The sequence below is a fragment of the Lygodium microphyllum genome, chromosome 8, assembly GCF_053477565.2.
Source record: "Lygodium microphyllum isolate KBCC chromosome 8, Lygodium_microphyllum_v1.1.10, whole genome shotgun sequence".
NCBI lineage: Eukaryota > Viridiplantae > Streptophyta > Polypodiopsida > Schizaeales > Lygodiaceae > Lygodium > Lygodium microphyllum.
Genome location: NC_141142.1, coordinates 160,979,047 through 161,001,602, shown reverse-complemented (window position 1 = coordinate 161,001,602; position 22,556 = coordinate 160,979,047). Strand labels below are relative to the sequence as shown.

General features: G+C 39.6%; 1 protein-coding gene across 1 annotated transcript; it reads right to left on the bottom strand.

Annotated features, from left to right (window-relative positions):
- Positions 1-11,564: 11,564 nt before the first annotated feature.
- LOC148033077 (pathogenesis-related protein PR-4-like) lies at positions 11,565-12,628 on the bottom strand. Its single transcript, XM_087684232.1, has 2 exons — positions 12,192-12,628; positions 11,565-11,814 (listed from the first exon to the last, which is right to left on the bottom strand). Exons 1-2 carry the CDS (start codon positions 12,459-12,461, stop codon positions 11,650-11,652), a joined length of 435 nt encoding a protein of 144 aa, XP_087540358.1. The 5' UTR covers positions 12,462-12,628; the 3' UTR covers positions 11,565-11,649.
- Between the last annotated feature and the right edge of the window lie 9,928 nt (positions 12,629-22,556).

Here is a 22,556-nt window from a genome sequence, read left to right as displayed (position 1 = left end):
CCATGGGCTCCTTATATAGCCTTCATGAGGGATTAGATTAAGCTAATCTTTTTGATTAACATAATCCTAGATGATGTATGGCATCTTTGAAAATATGGAGAATAATGGATGGGACAAGTCCCCACCTTGGTCATCATGCAAGAAGCCAAGGGTGGTGGTAGACAAAATAGAGAAAGGGAGCAAGATTACAAGAGGTGGGTGCCCAAAGCACATTATTATAATATATTTACAAGAAGGATAGAATGGAAAGTTGGTGTGGTAAAAGAGAGAAGAAAATTGCATGTAGCCAATAGTCTGCACCTTCGTAACTTCAAATCGGTAAAGAATCTGAAAAAAGTTCATTCTGCAACTTTGTAGACCAGGTCGAAACTGATCGGGCTACGCAAGAATTTTCTTGAAATTCGCAATTCCTTGGGATTTATTGAGATTATAAAAAATGGCTTCCAAAAGATGCTTTGACTTTAGTCCCCCATATATATATAAATGCATATAAGCATGTGACAGAAGGGGTCCATGCTTGTAAGCTTTTGTGTAAGATCCAAATAACACCATGATGTGGATATTGACTTGTGTACTAGGGTGAGGTGTCCTCTAATGATGGTGATAGATTCCAAATCTTAGTGATGCAAGCGGAACCCATGTGTAGTTGGAGGCTAGTCCTTTGAAAAATCTATGCACTCACTAAACTCCAGGGTGTAATCCATTTCCATTTTCACTAAGATAACCATCCCTTTTACCCTTTACATTGACACCCCTCATAAGAACTTGTTCCCTCCATTTTCTAGAGTTATCATAATCAAGAAGCAATGTAGCATACCTAGTGCTTGAAGAGTAAAGCCAAAGTGATATGGTAAGGCTCTTGATAGGGGTTTTGGCCAAATTTTGTGATAAAAATCCGGTTTGTAAAAAACCTTGATTAGTAGTGAACCTCAATATGTTTGGACCTAGCATGGTAGACATGATTGCTAGCCAGCTGAGGGTATCACAATGCAATCTCACTCTACTTTCTAGCTGTATTCCCAAGTCTTTCAGCAGTTTCATTAACCAAACTGCTTCGCAAGCTGCTAAGGCAACTCCTCTGTACTCAGCTTCTGTACTAGACGATGCAATAGTAGGCTATTTCTTACTCTGCCAACTAATCATAATGTTGCCCAATCCAAATGCATAACCATTGGTTGACCTCCTATCATAGGCACAACCAGCCCAACCAGCATCAGTAAACCCTGTCAAGTCAAGGGATTTTCCATATGCATAAAACAACCCATAATTTGTAGTACCCTTTACATATCTCATGATCCTCCTGACTGCATCTAAATGTGGTTTGCGAGGCTTCTGTATGAACTAACTAATTAGCTCCAAAACATAACATAAGTCAGGACGATGGGTAACAGTCAAGTATATCAAGCTGCCCACCATCTGTCAATACATGGTCACATTCTCTATGTCATTCCCAACATCAATATGTAGCTTGAAATTCTGATCAAGAGGTGTCTCCATTGTTGAGAAATAGACAAATGATGTATGCTCCAAGAGGAGCTGTCCTGAATCCCATATGCACAGTGAGGAGAGTGGAACAACTCAAAGCCTATAAAGCATTGTACTTGACTATGAAATGAACACAATATCATGATGCTTTGTACTTTCAGTTAAGTGTTTGTCATTGTCGATTCTACACAAGATTGTGTTTATGAGTCTAAGCTAATCTATCTTGGAACCTAATTCACTTGTGTAATAGTTTGTCTCTACTTGTCCATGTCATTATGAACTTGGTTTACATCTTTGATCCACCATAGCTTGTGTCATATCCTAGATCCACATCATTTAACATGGTATCAGAGCCCAGTTGGGCATGGCACAGCTCACACTCTGAATCTCTAGTCTCCCTTCATCTCTGGTGATCTCTAACCAGCCCACATTCAGCTCATATCTTCAGTTTCAACTTCAAATATCAGTTGGACCTTGTGGCAGCCATAGCCAGCAGCACCCTGTCATCTTGAAGCTCCTGTACCTCACTCCACATACCAAATCTCTCTGAGCTTCCTTCTGGAAAGTTTTTCTCCACCTCACAAAGCTTCCCTGTATCACATCAATCCATGAGATTTGGCTATTTGGACCTGAACCCAAGAAAGAATGTGTGTGACAATTTTTCGTGCTGATTCAGAGGAATGAAACTTGGAAATCATATGATGTAGGAGGTGAACTGGGGTTCTGTACCTTGGGTTGTGCCTGGATAAAGGTTTCTTAATGTTATTTCTCGTTAATCGTTACGATTTATATTTCATCTCGATTTCAGCTATCAACCAAGCAATCTAACCACTTAACTTTTTATCAATTCTCATGCACAAACAGACATTGATAAAAAGAAGTCTTATTATATTTATATGGGCATAGCCCTTTCCGAATACAACATTTCTAGAGATGATAAAATAGATGTTTACATTTAGTTTGGGGAGAATAATGTTGTATTACATTTATCTACAGGGACTGGATAATAGTATGGTTTCGGGTCATGGATCTTCAGGAATCGGTAAGTCATTGGAAGATCAGGGTATCCTTTCCTTTGGAACCCATTCTTCTCATGGCGCCCCAACACTTTGATCCTGTCGACGGGGATTACACGAGTCACTTCCTCATATACATATGAGTTCAGCTCAACCATCCGTCCTCGAATATGTAAAGTTGAGTTTACGTGAGCTACCACAAAAATGAGCAGCTTCACGACATTTAGGTCCTCCAACCACTTGATCCTCTTTAGGTTGGTCTGAAGGTATGCAAACCGGTGGGCAGCTATATAGTAGATTCCTGAGGCACTCATCCATCTTCGTTCCATGTACAAAGGCGATGGATTATAGATATGATCTAGGATGTTCATCATCCCGACCCTTTGTTGATAATCCGAGGAATGCATCACAGTCATAAACATAACTTGGAATACTAAGAACCTGTTCTATGCTTCGTAATTCTGCAAGATAGCATTGAAAGTAAGGAAATGTTTGGAATAACAATATTTTCTTTACTTTATCTATTTAAGATTTCATAAAAACAAATCCTTCGTTGGTTGGCTCTGATACCAACTATAACGTTACCACCTATTATCTTTAGGACACGTCTTAGCAGTCCATCGGAAAGGATGTCTAAAAAGCTCCGCCCGGCACTCCCATGGAATGTTATGGGGTTTGCGATCTAGGACTTTTCGTGTCTGCCACGTAGCAGAAGTATTCCGGCCGTTCCCACTTGGGACCGACCTAAAATAGGGTTTTCCCTATTGGTCATTTCCTAACGGCAACTAGCATCGAGCCCGAGCAAACTACTTTACGCAGAAACTCTACATCTGAAGTGGATTTACGCTGCACTTGGTTCAAGGAGAATGGGAAACGAGAGGGATGCGAAGCTCAACCTCTCTGCCATAAGGCATAGTCCCATTCCGTTCCCCTAAAACAGCGTAAATCGGGATCATTTATAACTTAGACTCTAGTCAACGCTCTTGTTGTTCGTGTCCTTTGAACGATCTTCCTACTATCCATCGTGATTTGAGAAAAGTTCCTGGCCAACCGGGACCACCCATCTGTAGGACGGACCTAGGGCCACATACACCGCACTTTCCTCAAGTTGTTTTAGTTATTTAATTATCTAACACATTTAGTTTGACATGTATCAATCAGCTTCCTTAATTAGCTCGTTAGGCACTGGTTCCTTCACGTAATCATAATACTTGACATAGAAAAGCAATGTCAAACAAGTTCCTTTTTAACAGGTTATCATATTTATCTTTGAAATACATAAAGTCCAGCCCGTAGGCTTATCCGTAATCCGCCCAAAGGCTATCCAGCAATCCACAGAGATTACTAATCCAAGATTCTGCCCGTAGACTAGTATGCAGGCCTCAAGATCCAATCACGAGTCACGTTGGCCTCTTTTGCAGGGCCCAGAAGGCGAGGGATTTACGACCAGATCCCCCCTGGCACCCAAGCGTCCTCCTACTCCAAGTAGCACTCAACGGAGAGACCTCTCGTGGCGGGTTCGGTCCACCTTCCCGGCACGGTTAACAACCCCCTTGGTTAGGGTTATGCAAGTAGTCGAGGGTAACTAAAGCTACCTCTCCCTTCAGACCTTCATCCTAAAGCATTAGATATCCATTTATCCTTTAATTCTTTGATCAAACAAAGCAAAACAGTGCTTTTAAATCTGTAACAAGCACAATCATTTCCATTGGTCATTATTGTTGGCCAACTGCTAAGGTGTGAATCCTTCTTTCCGAATGCATCCAGCACTCGATCCGGGATTAATTTCGACTTGGCAAGATCCCCTATATCCTGGGTTAGGGCCGTACCCTATTAACCCGACTTGATCAATACCTTGAGTTCATATGTTATTCCAATTTATTGGTTGGTATTTTGCTTCCAAGCAATTATCTTTACCCAAGAAAGATACTATATTAGGGCGATTATTCATCCTCTTGCAAGATAACTTGCGTAAGAATTTGCCAATCTCATTACGAGGAATTGGCCATTCCCTTGTGATTAAATCACAAGATCATGCGACTCAGCAACTTGTTGCACAAGTATCGCATCAAACTATGGGACTATTCTACCCATCGAATGGAGTAACGAAACAATCTGTTCCTGATTGCATTAGGCTAACATTGTCAGTCCTAGGGTTCCAAGTTCAAACCGAGTTTTATCTTATTAGCGAGAGATCCTTAGGGTAAAAACCCAAGATCTTTTCTCGCAAGTATGTCCTACAGTCCCTACATTCTGTGAATGTGGGCAAGTCTTTAGGGTATAGGAGTTTCAACTTTTGGCAATACGAGCGACTAGGTAAATGTCCTTAACGTGCTAATCCTAGTTAGCTCCTTGAGATATGTTGCATTGAATTAACCCTTCCTAAACGAGTACCTCGCGGTTTTAGGTGTTTAGTTTGAAACCAATTTAACGTGTCTATTCTTGAGATAATTATGCTATCATTTTGGTAACCACATGATTCATTGTCTAAATTCTTGGTTTAAGGTCAAAGCATAGGGTAAGTTATAGCCTAACTCCAATTGATCATCCTATAACATGCAAACAAGATTCATGCCAAAACATGCAACCTTTTTCTACTTCCATTTCCGAATGAAGTTGTCGTATGCAGACTTACACAACCTTTCGTTGATTTGAGTTTTTAGGCCATTTGCCTAGTTCATGCAGTCCTAGCAATTTGCTATGGTTGCTAATGACTTCCTTTAAGAATCCTTTCAAAAAAGATGTTTAATAATGCGATATGTGGTTTATTCCTTCCATGCTTAATCGAAGTGTACTATCATAATTCCGTTTTGTAAAAATGGACATTAATTAATCTAATCTCATTTCATTTCAATGCATAAAACTACTTGCTAAAAATGCATAGGAATCTTATGCTCACTTTATCTTGTTTGTTTTATTGAAAATACTAATGACCGAACTCTTCCGTCGTGAGCTATTTCTTTTAAATTAACCAAAGTATTTAAGATGAAAAATGCATCCTATCTCCAAAAATCATCCACGCACGATTGAATTCTAACGACGTAAATAAAAATTAGGAAGAAAAACCTGGACTTGTGGTGAAATGTCCACGTGGATGTTAGGAGATGATCCTCCTATGGCTGTGGCTTGTGCTTACTTAGGAGCCATTGCGAATGCGGCCTTTTCATCTTGGATGCAGATTTATGACCTTGGCCGCCTCCTTTGCATGTGTAGCTCCCCTTTGTGACAGCTTGCACCGTCTTTCGGAAACGGTTTTTAGAAGGTTTCCTCCTTGAAGTAGGGATTTCACGATTAGGACCTTACAACTGTCAAGAATGAGGTTGTGGAAATGCTAAGGGAAAGTTCTCAATTTTCGAGGATATAAGAGACTGCTTGAGAAGGGCAATAGGAAGGGCTTTTAAGAGCCCGCAAGTACATATGAATTTGAGTGGGGATTTTCCACGGAAAGGGTCTTTAAACCCCGGCCTAAAGTGGGCAAAAGGGCTTGATTTCAATGGGGTAACTGGGCTTTTAAAACCCACTCGAGAGGGCAATAAGAAGGCTCATGAAAAGGGGCTTTGGATCCCGAGGGGAAAAAAAACTCTTGGTGGAAAAGAAAGGGGGGAAAAAGGGTGTATAAGACCTTCAAGAGGGTTATTTTGTGTGGGGGGGGAAAGGGTTTTACCGCGCCCACATAAACAAGGCTAGGTGGGAGCCCACAAGGATTTTGGGGGAGGGGGGTGTAATATAAAAGGGCCTTAAGTAGGCCACATGAAGGGGGGCTCCTTAGGAGGCTTTTAGAAGCTTCCTAAGAAGCTTTTGAAGCTTCTGAACTAACGTGGAAGCCCCACGTGGCGAGAGAAAGGGCGACAGATGGCGAACAGCAGTTGGTGGCTGATGGCGCATTTCTTGCAGCAGCGTTGGCGGATGGTTGGTGGCAGGGCTCTGTTGCAGCAGCTGGCAGTGACTCCATCTCTCTCACACGCTTCCTCCACGGTGCGATTAAGCAGTCTCTGGCTTCCTACCTCTCACTCTATGGTAGTGGCGACCCCCTCCAAAATCCTCCCACCATCCTCAACTTAAATAGGTGAGGGGAGGGGATCCTCCCTCCCCTACGCGGCATCGTGCATGCCCTCTACCTTCAACAAGCTCCAGACAAGGAGCTTGCTCACCCTTGCTATTCCCCCCCTCCTCCAGCACGACAGTCGGCTGGAGGAAAGGGGGAATTAAAAAAATTTACCATATCTTTAATAATTTTTATTTGGATTATTTATAAGAGGAGGTTCTCGTGAGGAGTGCGGTGTTAGAGCTTGGAATTGCTACACCAACATTGGCACATAAAGGATTTATTTGTTCCTTTTTTTTCAATCCTCTATCTCACATTTTGAAAAGCTCACTCACAATCATTATGACTTGGCTTTTAACCCTTAAAACTTTTGTAAAGATCTTCCCTAGTAGTGAAAGCTAATCTCCAAAAAAACTACTAATAACTACATGCTCTTCATTCTTACAACTTATGGTAACCTTTGCATCTCTAGATTTTCTTTTCACAATTTTCACTGTATTTAAATGGTAGACAACATGGGACTAGAAGAATTTGATATCTCCACTTCTATCTAAACTCATTTCAACAACACACTACATGCTTTGATCCACACATCAATGAGTATATTTATGCAACAAACTCATTCTTTTGCGGTTAAAAGTACTAATTTTGTTTCATTGTCTTAAAGAAAATATTAGCTTTAAGACAATGAAACAAAATTAGTCCTTTTAAACACTTGATTATGAGCTTATGTATTTCATTGAGAACAAAATTAGTTGTCTTAAAGAAAATATATATCTTTGAGAACAAAACAACTATTCTCAAATTAATTGTCTTAAAGAAAATATTAGTCCTTTTAAGAAAATGTTGATATACTCTTTCATGATAATGTGAGGATCTCTTGTGGATGCTAGTCTAGCAAAATTTTTTGTCTAAGCCATCTATATAACAAATAGATGATTGATCGCATACAAACTCTAACTAGTAGAAATAAAATATTTATCTAGATAGACATCTAGAGATGTAGGCCAATTGGGAACTACCCTCTCAATCACAAAGAATATCACTAGTCAATCCCTAACAATGCAATCCATGCACCAGTAACATTTTAGTGTTACACTATGGTAATAATGTAATAGCAAACATCAAATAAATCTGTACCTATCTCTAGGAAACACAAAATGACATCATGCACACACACTATGGCATATTTTTGAACCTACAAGAGAGAAAAACAAACACAAACTATATATCTTTGAGAACAAAACAACTATTCTTTAAATGGAATACATAAGCTCATTTTCTTTAAGACAACGAAACAAAGAAAATATTTATACCCATGGTTTTTGGGTAGAGGAGGTTGTTATGACAACCGTTCACTTGATTAATCAATCACACCGGGGGAGAGTCCCTCAAGAAGAGTGATCGGCGTCAATAATAGTAGCAATATGATCATTATAATCACCATCAAAATCTCCAACATCATCTTCATCTCATTAACACGACTAGCATCATCACGCCACCTTGTAGTTTGTGCTTGGACATTACCTGGAAATCCTCATTGTGATTATCATCAACATCATCATTATAATCAGTATCAACATCTCTATAAATCTTGGGAAATTGTAATAGCATCTACAATCATCTCCAACATCTTCATTATATGTAGGAGTAGTACCAACAAACCCTCATCACAACTAGTAAATTTGTGCCTTGTTGTGGCTATCCTGCAATTATAAATAGGTTGGTTCATGGATACCTATAGCCTTCATCTTCATCATTATGTTGCCCTTCATCATGATACTCACAACACGTTTATTATTATTTGCAACATTAGGAGCAGCAAAATCATAAACATCATCTAGCATCTCGATTGTCTACTGTATCTCACTCACCTGGCACCATTATTTGTTGTATCTCTGCCTCTCTTGTTGCCCCTAACAGCTTCTCTATTACACCTTGTGCCCTCTTCTTTCCCTATTTCTCTTTGACATCTTTTGTGCTTCATTTTCCATACTTGCAATACCAATAGAGGAGAGGAGGAATGACTGAAAGATAAGAAGAGCTCTCATAAAGGGAGGAAACTACTAGGAGAAAGAAGAAAAGTTGCCACAACCAAAACTAAGAGTTTTAGTCGATCATTGATAAGAGGTACAAGTTTATTGAGAGTTATGTAGAGCATTTAATTAGATTAGTTGCATCCTTTATCAAAAGGGGGGTCTGTTGTGCATTGAAGAAAGAGAGAGCAAGGGGAGGCTCCCTGACACCCTAGCTTCTCAAACACCCACCTTGTTTGCAAGGGGGTGGAGAGAGAATGTTTAATGGGAAAGAGACAACCTAGTTGCATGTGTTGATCAATTGGTATACCAAATTTAAATTATTGGTTAATTAATTAAGACTATTGGAAGTGAGGTGCATTAAATTCCTTGGCTAGCTATGAATCCATATTCGTGCACAGTGCACAATGCACACATACACTAGTGCACATGTGCACATCACCCACTACACATAGGCATACTGTAGATCTTCTTTCCTCTTTTCTCTATCCACCTAACACTGCCCTATTCATGAGGGGGGAACAAGGGGAGGGCGGAGGAAGGGAAAGAGCATCTACAAGTGTTCAATCTTGTGCCCAATGCACACCAACATACCATATGGCATATATATCTAAAGACTCTTTGCCATGCATGCCCTTTTTCTCGACTTTGAAAACCTTATGACCTTTATGTGTGTGCATGTGTATTGCATATTTTATGACATATATAAGACTTATAAACTTTTATTTTTCAATCATAAATGACAAGTAATCACTAAGAGAAACTATGCATGCAGAAAATCCAAAATTTAATTAAAAGATAAAGCTTAGGCTTACAAAACTAGAAGCAACATAAATTTTGTGCATGAAATGCATGATTCTAAGTTAATATAAAATGCAGTATTATTCTTAGTCCCATAAGTTAAATATAAAAAATAACACTATTCTCAACCCCATAAGTTACGAAAGTTTCAAAGCACATGCGCGTGCACACACACACACACACACACAGAATCCTTTCTATACAAACATCTTGATATTTTTGGTTGCACAAATAGTAATTATTAACACAAATGATAGTACCACAAGATGGCCTTCTTACATCATGGCTATTTGACAAAATTGACAAATTTGAGAGAGAGAGAGAGAGAGAGAGAGAGAGAGAGAGAGAGAGAGAGAGAGAGAGAGAGAGAGAGAGAGAGAGAGAGAGAGAGAGAGAGAGAGAGAGAGAGAGAGAGAATATCCTCGCCATACGGGCACCTTGATATTTGTGGTTGCACAAATAATTATTATTGACACATATGGTAGTACCACGAGATGGCCTTCTTACATGAGTATTTGACAATTTAGATACATGAATACAACATGGGTGTAAAGACGAGGGGAAGGGTAGTAATTATTGATAGGAATGGCAACACAACAAGATGGCCTTTTTACATGGGTATTTAACAAAGTAGATATGTAAAGACACCATGGGTGTCACAAGAGGAGGGGAGGGGAGCACACATCCTCACTATATAGGCACCTTGAGATATGTGCTTGTGCATTTAGGAATTATTGACACAGATAGTTGTACCACGAGATAGCCATCTCACATGAATATTCGACAAATTGGATATATAAACATATATGGGTGTAATTAGAAATTTTTAATTCTTTTGAGGATACAAGGTGGGCATGATTCTCTTTAACTAGACGTAACTAATACAAGAATAACGATACCCAAACATGGGCATCTAAACTAAAATGTTACTTACTTGGAGCACATGTAAACACGATTTGCACGTGTGTGATACACATGAACACACACATGCACACCATGAGTGTGTAAAAGCCTATCATGGATAGAGAGAGAGAGAGAGAGAGAGAGAGAGAGAGAGAGAGAGAGAGAGAGAGAGAGAGAGAGAGAGAGAGAGAGAGAGAGAGAGAGAGAGAGAGAGAGAGAGGGTTTTGCAGTTATGAGTGCTTTTCAGATTATATAAACCTTAATATAATAGGTTAGGATCAACTAAAGGATATATATAAGGTGCACATGTATCTAAGGATGTGAGACATGCATTGTTTGAAGGTATAAAAAGTATGAATTGTTTGAATCACATAAATTTATATTCACTGTTTAAGAATTTTCGTCATACATGTACATAGCTTCAACAAAGGTATTACTACATGCAAAGTGTGTTGGTTGTTGCATGTGAAGTGTACTCTTTGTTTCATTCTTTGTGAGCAAAGAGAAGCAATTGTGCAAACCATGGTTAGTGGGCCTTGTTGGCAATGTAGACCAGGCGAGCTAGTAATATAGTATAGATGTACACGGAAATTATGTTGTGATACTTAGTTGCTACATGCTTTTAAGACTCCTTCAAGAAAAGAAAGCTCTCCTTTGGTGAGCTTTTGGTTAAAAAGTACGTGGTCTTGTTTGTGTCCTTGCCTTTGAGTTGCATAAAAAATATATACACAAAATTTATATCGTGACACTTCGTTGTTACATGCTTTTGTCCTAAATAGACCTTTTAATTTCGACAGTTCCAATTTACTCTTGGAAATTCAAGTCTAAAAACTCATTGGAAAATTAGTAGAGTAAACCATGGTGTGCCTTGCTTTGGCATTCCAACACAATATTAAGTTTCTAAGGAGGGCAAACGTAGGAATATAGGCCTACATATTATAAAGAGTTGTATTGTTTATAAATATGACAATTGTGTGTGTTTTTGCATGGTGTAAATAAGTCTCTTGATGGGCAGGAGTGTAAGGAGAGAGGTGTGCCAACATCTAATAGTAGGAGAAATGGATGTAACATGCAAATATGCTTTTTTAGATGCATGTGATCATAGTCTACTATAGAGGAACGGATATAACTTAGTTTTCTTTGGAAGCATGAGACTTTTTTTGACTACATATGCCTCTTTAATCATGTATGACCTTTTTGGTGTTATGAGTCCATGAAACATAAGATTTTATTGTGGTTAACTCTGTGTGCGCATGCATGGGCATGGATTAACAATGATATTCAAGAGTCGTATTATTGTCTTATTCTTGCAATGCGAGAACCTTTTCGGTTCTTACATGTACGGATTTGAAAATCCCACCGACTAGCAACTCACAAATTGGTAGTCCACCATAAGGTGGCCAGTTGCACGACCTTTTCCATTTGTATCAAGTTGGTTGAAAGGGGCGGTATCAAGATCCAAGCCCCCATTGCTGCATTGATCGACGATTCTCACGGTCACTTGGGCTTGCGTGTCTCTATTTGTGACCTACAAGTGACAAAATGGAGGAGTTAAACAAACATCAATAGGGGGGAGGAACGAATTGAGAGAGAGAGAGAGAGAGAGAGAGGAGGAGGAGGAGGTTTTTGGGAAATTGCTCCTAGATTATGAATTATGACAACATTATGAGGTTTTGTGAAGGAGAGACCCCATGCTTCGGGCTGCCGACAATGCTTTGTAGATATGGGATCCCTTCCATATCTACAATGCCTTGTACATATGGGATCCCTCCCTCTTAGAAGCTCATGATGTCGAATATTATATGTGGGGGAAAAACAAGGGATAAGATCTGCCCTTTTCCACATGGGAACGCCGAGTAAGTAAACAAATGAGTAAAGGGGGGGGCGGAGGGCGCGTGTGGTTACCCGTAAGCATTTTCCACAGGAAGCTTGGCCATGCCGACCGGCCGGGCCACAGAAAGCGGTCCAGCCGTGTCGTTTCCTCCAGTCTAACGGCTGGTTGCCATCCCAAGTAGCACAGTAAACGCTTGCAGTGTACAGATTCCACCCGATGCTCTGCGGGTTGTAGTTGTTATAAGTCGCTCGAACGTTAGTAGCGCTTTGAGCTCGTGCATGTTGCACTACCATTGACAGGAGGAGAAGCGAGAGAGCGAGGAATTGTGCGGGGCGTGCCATGGTTTGGGACTGACTGACTGACTGCTGCTGCTGCTACTACAAAAAGAAGAAGAAGGAGCGAGATCTTGGCTCTTATGTAGCTGCCCGAACATGGAGGGATCGAGAGAGAGCCCCGAGGGGGCTCTTGATCTCTGACTCCAATAGAGTCAAGAAAAGTCGCTTGACAATGTGCAGTAATTGTATCTTCCGTGACACACACACACACACACACACATTCTCTCTCTCTCTCTCTCTCTCTCTCTCTCTCTCCAGCTGGCCCGAACTAGCGAGTAGCAAGATGCGCGCGCCGCGCAGTGGTGGTCGACAGTCTTACTAAGAATCATTTGCCACTCGTTTTTCTCCACTTAGGTGTAATTTTCGTTCGGCCCTCCCGGAAATTCATCCCACGTGGTCTGGTAGGTAGGATAGCTTTGAAATAGGCGTTCCGTTGTATTAGTAAAAGTAGGCCAATATACAAAATTGGACCTCGAGACAAGGGGTCCTCCCTTGGACTTCAACAAAGTTCTAGGGCTCAAAAAGCCTTTTAAGAGTCACGTCGTGCCTAGTTAGGTCATAAACTTGACCTAGCGTGGTTGTGGCTTCAAAAGTTTGGACGCCAAGCCTTGCCCTTAAATTGTGGTTAGCAGTCCGACATCATTAGTAGCTACTTATTCATCATTCCTTCCTTTTTTGCCCCATCCACTCCATGACAGGGTAACCCTTAAATTGTGGTCAGCAGTCCGACATCACCGGCAACTACTTATTCATCATTCCTTCCTTTTTTGCCCCATCCACTCCATGTCAGGATAACCATGACAATATCTATCTCCTCCTGTTCTATGCATTGCCAAATCTCTGTCTCTCTCCCTAACGCTACCTCTGTGTGTGTGTCTATGCAAGATCTCCACCTCTCTCCCTCTGTCACTCCCTCTCTCTGTGCGTCTCTATTCACTATCCCTGCAGCTGCGTACAGTATGGCTCTAAATTACTGAGGCCTCTTAAGCATCGCTCTCTCTCCCTCCCTCTATGTGTGTGTGCACGCGCGTGTGGGCAAAAAAGCTTTGCCCTTGCAGAGTGTTTACAAAGTCACTTTTTGCTTGTGCCACTTCACATCGCCAACCTAAAAAGAAAAAGGAGCTTCCTTCCATTTCAATCTGGCTTCAAGATATAACCATTATTGCATCATTTGATATGCGGGAGGACTTTGATATGAGGGATTTTCTTTAATGTGCATGCAACACCTATTGTGTGAACTCAATACCTCAGCATCATGCATTGACATCACTTGGCAAGAAAGCTTGAAATTTGAGGTTCTTGTGGTTTTCTTTTTCCCATGATGTATTGTTTATCCTTTGTTCTTAAAGCTTCATACACGTGCAAATTGTTCAATTTATGTGGTTCAAAACTCCAAATTTGAGTGTGTGTTGTTTCTTCCCTTGAGTAATGCTCTTAATTTGCTATAATAGAAACCAATTTATTAACATTGCAGAGGAGATAGAAGAATGGAAGGAGCTGGCATACCTAGATTGGGCAAACATGCACAAGTTGCACAATCAAGGGAGGTACCTCCAACACAAACCTTGGAAAACACGTTGGTCAATGTGAGTGAGCCGCAGAGCGATGCCACAATCAGTGTTTACGAAAAACCGAGGTTTAATGTAAAATGAATTGCAAATTTATAAAAATTACCTTTAAAAATACAGGTAAAAGGTTTAGTGAATTTCATAAAAAAGAGAATAGAAATTATTTGCATATAAAACAATATTTGAAACAATAAATAAATAAACAAATTTATCAAGTATAAATTTTTTGACTTGATATTATATTTCTAAAACGTATTTGAATGATATGTTTTATAAATATAATTTATTATTATTATTATTATTATATTTAATAAATAATTTTAATTTATTAAATAATAAAAACTCTTGAGTCATGAGTTATGACTGCATGTAGCATAACTCATGAATGATGAGTCATGACATGGCAATTATGAGTCACATATGTAAAATTCAACTTTCAAGAATACTTAGAGTGATTGTCAACTGAGCAAAATTTAATTGATTAAATGGTCCCTTGAGTGTTCATCTTGACAAATTTTGAAAAAGGGTAGTTACTAGTCATGGCCTTCATCTCCCCCTTCTTCTTTAACTCCGTCTCTCACTTCTTCTCCACTCCTCCATCTCTGAGCAGTGACTCCCCCTCCATCTCCCACTCCTTCCACTGGACCACTACTCCATCTCTATTCCCCTCTTCCAGGCAGTTGTGCCAGTCCTACAATGCCTCCAAGCAGCGAGCGCCTCCTCTAGGCTATGGGCGTCTCCTCCAGGCAGTTAGCACAGTGGGCGCTAGTCCTACGACGCTTCTCCAGGCAGTCGGCAGTTAGAAGTCGACGCCTCCTCTAGCAATCGTCAATGAGGTGAGGGCGTCCTCTAACAGTTGACAGCAGCGGCGGGTGCCTCCTCATGCAGCTCCAGTCCTGTGGTGCCTCCAGGCCAGTAGCGGGCAGCAACGGGCGCCTCCTCGAGCAGTCGCAGCGGACGCCAGTCCTGTGGTGCCTCTAGGCAATAATGGGTGCCTCCTCCAGCACTCGATAGCGGGTGCCTCCTTCGGCCAGTTGTTTGGCAGCAATTTTTGCAGCTCCTCTAGGCAGCCGCGCCTCCTCCAGTCAGTCGGCAATGGGTAATGGTTTGTTATTGCATCATCATAGACTAATCTGCATACCCTTATGTTTGGCTGTTTTTTATAATCCATGGACAAACCGGGGATTCCATCATGGAGAGAGAGAGGGGGTGGGGAGGGACCTTGCACCACTTATACCATGAATTTTGCATAATGAATTGCTTGAGTACAAGCAAAGTTTGCATTACCCACTATGCACAATAATTTGCTTGAAAGCAAGCAAAATTTGTACATCTAAGTTTGGAATACATCATTTGGCTAGGAGCTCTTTTTTGCTTCTTTATCTTCCTCTCTCATTTGATCAAGCAACAAAGCACACATTGCTGATTTCATTGGGGGCATGAATAGAAGAATGGATGAAAATGTTACTAAGTATCAATTAATCTAAGTTTGTATTATAGCTTACATCCCTTTTGCAATTGTCTCTAATGATGTTATGAGGAGGGCTTAATACGGATGGGGTAAACCTTAAATAAAAATAGTAGTAATCTTAATATTTTTTTGTTTGATTGTAGAAAATGAAAGATACTCATTAAAAAAACAAGCAAAGGTAAATATCACTCTTAACTATACCAGGCTTTACATAAATGAAAGTAGAAAACTCTAAGGACTCGAATGTTGAAAGCAATGGTAGTACCTCAGAGGTAGATGCATGTACTGCAGAGAATATGGGTGAGGAAGAGGCAATTCGTATTAAAAGACCACGATGTACATGGAATGAATATATCTTGGGCAGTTCTCTTTGAGTGGCCATGTTTTGATAAATCACTAGGAAGAGTGCTTTGTAACATATGCGAAAATCATAAGAAGTGTAAAAGTGAGTATGGCACTATTGGGTTTGTTAATATTCAACTTAGTGCAATAAAGAAACATGCATACTCCAAGACACATAAGTTTGCAACTTATGTGCAAGGATACAATCAAAAGACATTTGAAAATGGGCTATAAAGACAACAAGATAATGCAGATAATATGTCTTTTTTGAAATTTGCTCCATAGTTGGAACTATTGCATTGTTGTGGTGCTACAAACGTTCCAGAATACATGTATAATAATGACAAGGTTGCAACCATGTTTTTGTCTTTTATTGCTGATTCTATGAAAAATGATATTATTGACAAGGTCAAGCAATCTTCTTTCTTTGGGCTATATGTAGATGAATCTATAGATGTCTTAGCTACTTTGCATATGATTGTGTATGTCAGCTACATGTGGAGAAATGAGCCACATGTTTCTTTTCTTGGTTTGCTAGAAGTATATGACAAGTCAGCAAAAGGATTGCATGCATTGCTTTTAGAATTTTTTGCAAAATATGGAATTGATATGTCAAAGATGGTTAGTTTTGGATAAGATGGTGCATCAATAATGGTGGGAAAAGAAAATGGCCTTGCTAGTATGCTAAAGAAAGGTAGTGCATTTCTTATTGCGATCCATTGTGTTGCACATCGAGTGCATCTATGTGCAGGTGATGTGAGGGGAAGTGATTATGCATGCAAAGTGGATATGATTCTTAATGAAAGTCGTATCTTCATAAAACAAAGTCCTTCATGTATAAAAATGTTGGAACAATTAGAGCAAGAGTTTGATTGTTCTATACTTCATGTAAAGAATATTCATAAAATCATATGGCTAAGCCGACACAAAGTTCTTCAAACCATTTGTGAGGTTTTTGAGCCACTTTTGGAATTTTTGCGCATTCAAAATCCATCTCTTTACGAGCAAGTATCATGCTTTGAGTTTGTTTACATTTTGCATTTTCTTGCTGATTTGCTAGAACATGTATCACAAAATGGCTACACATTTCAGAGTGATTTTGTGGATGTCGCAACCATTTCTAGTATTATTAATGCTGCTATTGGAGCCATTGAGTTAGAGTTTATTGTTGACTCAGTTGAGGATGTTAAATATGCTTGGAATCATGATAGCAAAGGATATCCTATTATTCTTGATTATGGCTCTAACATAGGTCACTTGGCATCTTTGAGATCATCTTTGAAAGGTGATTGTTTTCGTGGTGTGAAGCTACAAAGATGTGCAATAGGGACTGATTTGCATATTGCTCTTACTTTTCAAAAAGACTATTGCTCTCAATTGTTGGGTGCTTTGAGAGATTTGAAGACAAAACCATACTGAAGAACTTAAACATATTATGCCCCTGTTCCTTCCTCGTTGGACAAAGTTTTAAGATTAATGATCTATATTTTGTTATATTTACTTTCATGTTATTTTAAAGTATACTTATGTAACTATTGCTTATGTTTGAGCTTTCAAATTATGTATTTTATAGGTGTGGACTTGCTCACCAATTGGCTTCTTCATCTCCTACTTAAGGAGTTGAGTCTTGCCATTCTCTTTACATATGTTTAAGATATTTAAAAAGTTATTTTGAAGCTAACGTAACCTCTCTTTTTTATGTGCAAGTGATACTTTTTTGCTTGAAGATGACTCCTAACATGGAATTTTGGGACTGTTGCATGTCTTGCTTTGTGAAAGAAAATTTGCACAGGAACTATGTGACTCATCCAATATCAAAGAACAATAGTTAAACTTCTAGTATGCATTTGATATAGCTTCAAGGTAGTAGCTTCTTTTTGTAGTACGAATAGAGCTACCTTTTATGATTCATTCACTTTCTCTCTATTATCTTGGATCTGTGTGTGTCATTGAGAAAGCCAACTATAATACAAAAACACCTCATTTTGCGATCCGCTCTATCTTGCAAATTAAAATTTTTAGAATGCAAGATTATTTGGTACAAGGTTATGAGTAGTTAGATTATGAACTTGAATGTAAAATACCTTAAACTTTTAAGGAATAAATTTTTGAATTATAAAATTTGAGAAAAAACTACATTTTTACATATTTAAAGGTTTTTGTATTGTGCTATAAAAAATATTTTTCGTAAACAGTGGTCACAATCCGAGTGCCACACACACACACACACACACACAAAACGAATGAACAAAGTTGAAGCATAGGGGGCAAAAGGCCGTCACACATCCACATGGTCCCTTTTAGAAAGGGACCATGCAACTAGTAAGTGCGCCATACATAAACCTTAACATACAACATGCGAGAGAGAGAGAGAGAGAGAGAGGATATTCTAGATATGTGTGTTTCTTATAATATATAAACCTTAACATTCTAGGTTAGGATCAACTAAATGATGTATCTAAGGTGCACATGTATCTAAGGATGTGAGACATGCATTGTTTGAAGGTTTATGACAATCAAAGATATAAAAAGTATGAAATGTTTGAATCACATAAATTTATATTCATTATCTTAGAATTTTCTTTATACATATACATAGCTTTAATAAAGATATTATCACATGTGAAGCATGTTGGTTATTGCATGTGAAGTGTGCTCTTTGTTTCATTCTTTGTGAGCAAAGGGAAGCAATTGTGCAAACCATGGTTAGTGGGCCTTATTGGCAATATAGACCAGGCCAGCTAGTAATATAATATAGATATACACAAGAAATGTTGTGATGCTTAGTTACTACATGTTTTAAAGACTCTGTCATAGTTTTTTCTTAAAAAGTACACAATCTTTTTTGTGTCCTTTCCTTTGAGTTGCATAAAAAATATGTACATAAAATTTATATTGTGACACTTCATTTTTGTCTTAATTGACTTTTGTAATATCAACACTTCCAATTCGCACCTAGAAATTCAAGTCTAAAAGCTCATTGGAAAATTAGTAAACCATGGTGTGCCTTGGTTTGGCACTCCAACACATTGTTAAGTTTCCAAAAAGGGCAAACATAGGAGTATAAGCATACATATTATAAAGAGTCATATCATTTATTAATATGATAGTTGTGTGTCTCTCTTGATGGGTTAGGAGTGTAAGGAGAGAGATGTGCCAACATCTGATAATAGGAGAAATGGATGTAACATGCAAATATGCATTTCTAGATGCATGAGCTCACAATCTACTATAGAGAAATGGATATAGCTTAGTTTTACTTGCAAGCACGAGGCTTTTTTTGATTGCTTGTGCCTCTTAAATTATGTATGATCTTTCTAGTGTTGTGAGTCCATGAAATATAAGATTATATCATGGTTATCTCTCTTTCTCTCTCTCTCTCTCTCTCTTTGTGCATGGAATAACAATGATATTCAAGAGTCTAATTATTGTATTATTCTTGCAATGTGAGAACCTTTTCTCTTCTTGTCAAGATTGTGGGAGAGAAGGAAGGAGTCTCGCTTGAAGCTTTCTTGCTTGCACAATGGGGGAAGACACACATACAAAGAAATAGAAGAACCCTATATATGGGTCTCAACCCAAACTCAACTAACTAAGGTGGCATACTAACTGAGCCACGAACTAGAGTAGATAAGGATAGCTATCATGTAGCTATTATTCAGGGGCGGTGTACCAACCGCATCTGCAACTGACAAGTCTGTGACATAAATACACAACGGTCACCCTGGCGTATCACGAGTGGAGCTCGATATCTCAACACTCCCCCTCGAGCTCAATCCCAATTCCTGCACACCAAGCAGGTCTCTGAACTTGCGCAGCTTCTCTGCGCCCAATGCCTTCGTGAATATGTCAGCTACCTGATCCTCTGTGCTGACATAAACTAGATCAATAAGACCTAGTAAAACCCTCTCTCGCACATAGTGATAATGCACCTCAATGTGCTTTGTTCTAGCATGATAGACTGGGTTATTTGCCAAGTATATACTACTCATGTTGTCATAATAAATGACAACTGGCCCATCTGTAGACTGATGTATATCATAAAGTAGCTTATGCAACCAAGCTACCTCACATGCAGCCATTGCTGCACCCCTGTACTCAGCCTCTGTGCTCGACAAGGCAACTGTAGGCTATTTCTTGCTGCTCCAAGTGACTGCAGCACTCCCAAAAGAGAACACATATCCACTGGTAGATCGTCTATCAGAAATGCTACCAGCCCAATCAGCATCAGTGTATCCATGCAACTGTATCTGAACCCCAGTCTCATAAAATAGTCCATACTGCAATGTGGACTTCACATACCTGAGTATGCGTCTAGCTGCATCCAAATGCGGTTTCCTTGGAGCCTGCATAAACTGACTTACCAATCCAACAACATAGCTCAAATCTGGCCTGGTAATAGTCATATAAATCAAACTTCCTACTATGCGTCTATACATAGTAGGGTCTTCTAGAAGCTCACCTGCATCTGTGCTCAGCTTCACATTCTGCTCCAAAGGAACTGAAATAGGCTTACATCCTGTCATCCCATATTTGGACAGCATGTCCAATCCATACTGCCTCTGCAAGAGCTGTATCCCACTTGGTGATCTAATCACCTCAATGCCCAAGAAATAACGCAGCTCTCCCAAATCCTTCATCTCAAACTTCTGCTTCAATAGCATTTTCACATGAAGGATATCTTCATCACTGTCACCTGTCATAATCAAATCATCAACATAAATGACAAGTAGCATAATACCTTTCTCTGTTTTTCTCACATAAAGTGAGAAATCTGCCTTGGAAATCTGAAAGCCAATAGTGACAAGATACTGTCCTATCTTGTCAGACCATGCTCTAGGTGCCTGCTTCAAGCCATACAAGGCTTTCTTCAACCTGCAAACAAACTCAGGATGAACAGCATGCACATAACCTGGTGGCTGCTCCATATAGACCTCTTCTTGCAAATCACCATGCAAGAAGGCATTCTTTACATCCATCTGATGTAAAGACCATCCCTTTGATGTAGCCATAGCAATGACTGCTCTTACAGTTGCCATCCTTGCAACTGGACTGAATGTTTCTTCATAGTCAATGCCATATGTTTGTGCATACCCCTTGACTACTAATCTTGCCTTGTATCTGTTCACAGAACCATCTGCATTGTGCTTCACCTTATAAACCCACTTACAGCCAATTGCATTCTTACCTTTAGGCAAAGGTACTAACTCCCATGTAGCATTTGCTTCCAAGGCATCCATTTCTTCATCCATGGCTTTCTCCCATTTTTCTTTTCCCATGGCTTGCTCAAAAGATGTGGGTTCTGGTTCCTGTATCACTTTGACCATATATGCATAGTGAATGGCTGTAAATCCATCATATTTCAGCCTATCCACAGGATACCTAGCTCTCGTAGACCTGTGCAAAGTAGGTTCACTCCCAGGTGCTCTCAAAACATCCCTGGTCTTCCTTACTCCAGGTGTAACAATAGAAGGAATACCCAACTCATCATCAATGCTCTGTTCTGAGCCACTGGATTCACCATCCACATAAGAGTGACCTGCATTCACATCAAACATGGGCTGATCAACCTTCTCTTTTCCTTTTCGTGATACCTGCATACCACTATCTGCATTACTTTGAGAATATTCTCCTGATCTCAATCTGCCTGTCCATGGCGAAGAATGTGAACCACTGCTAGAGGACGCTCCAGGTCCACTAATATTTTGTGACTGCTGCTGTGAATTCTGTGCAGCATTACCATTTTGTGCATCTACATCATCAATCACATTTACTGGTTTATACCAGCTACTCATCTCATAAAAAACAACATCTCTGCTCACTGTAAACTTACTAGTAGAAGGGTTATAGCATCTATACCCTTTTTGCTGCAGAGAGTAACCAATAAAGATGCACTTCTCAGCTTTTGGATCCAACTTGGATCTCAGCTCATCTGGCACATGTACATAGGCAATGCAACCAAAAATTTTCAAATGAGAAATATCTGGTTTCCTACCAGTATACCTCTCCTCTGGAGTCATTCCATGTATTGCTGCAGTGGGAGTCCTGTTCATTATGTAGACTGCTGTAGCAACTGCTTCAGCCCAATAAAAATCTGGCAAGTCTTTTTCATTGAGCATGGCACGAGATACCTCTCCAATATGCCTGTTTTTCCTTTCTGCAATTCCATTTTGTTGTGGGGTATAACTGCATGAATATTGCTGCTTTATGCCATGCTCCTGCAAGAACTTTGCAAACTCATTTGAGAGGTACTCTCCCCCTCCATCTGACCTCAGGCATTTTATTTGCAGACCTGTTTCTTTTTCAGCCATAGCTTTAAGGGTTTTGAAATGCCCAAAAACTTCACTTTTCTTTTTCATAAAATACACCCAAACTTTTCTGCTATAGTCATCAATAAAAGTGACAAAATAATGACAGCCTCCAAGAGATGCAGCTTTAGTAGTCCACACATCAGAGTGGATTAATTCCAATGGCTTCTCACTCTCTTGAACATGTCTAGGAAATGGTTTCCTTGCCTGTTTTCCAAACTGTCAGGCTTCACATACCTTATGCATTTCTGCAACCTTGAATTTTGGCAATCCTGCAACAATATTTTGGGCCTGCATTGATTTAAGTCGCTGTACATTAACATGACCAATGCGTTTATGCCAGATATCAGTATCTGCAACTACACCGGTCCCATGTGCAAACATTGATGCACTCAATTCAGACATGTCTGCA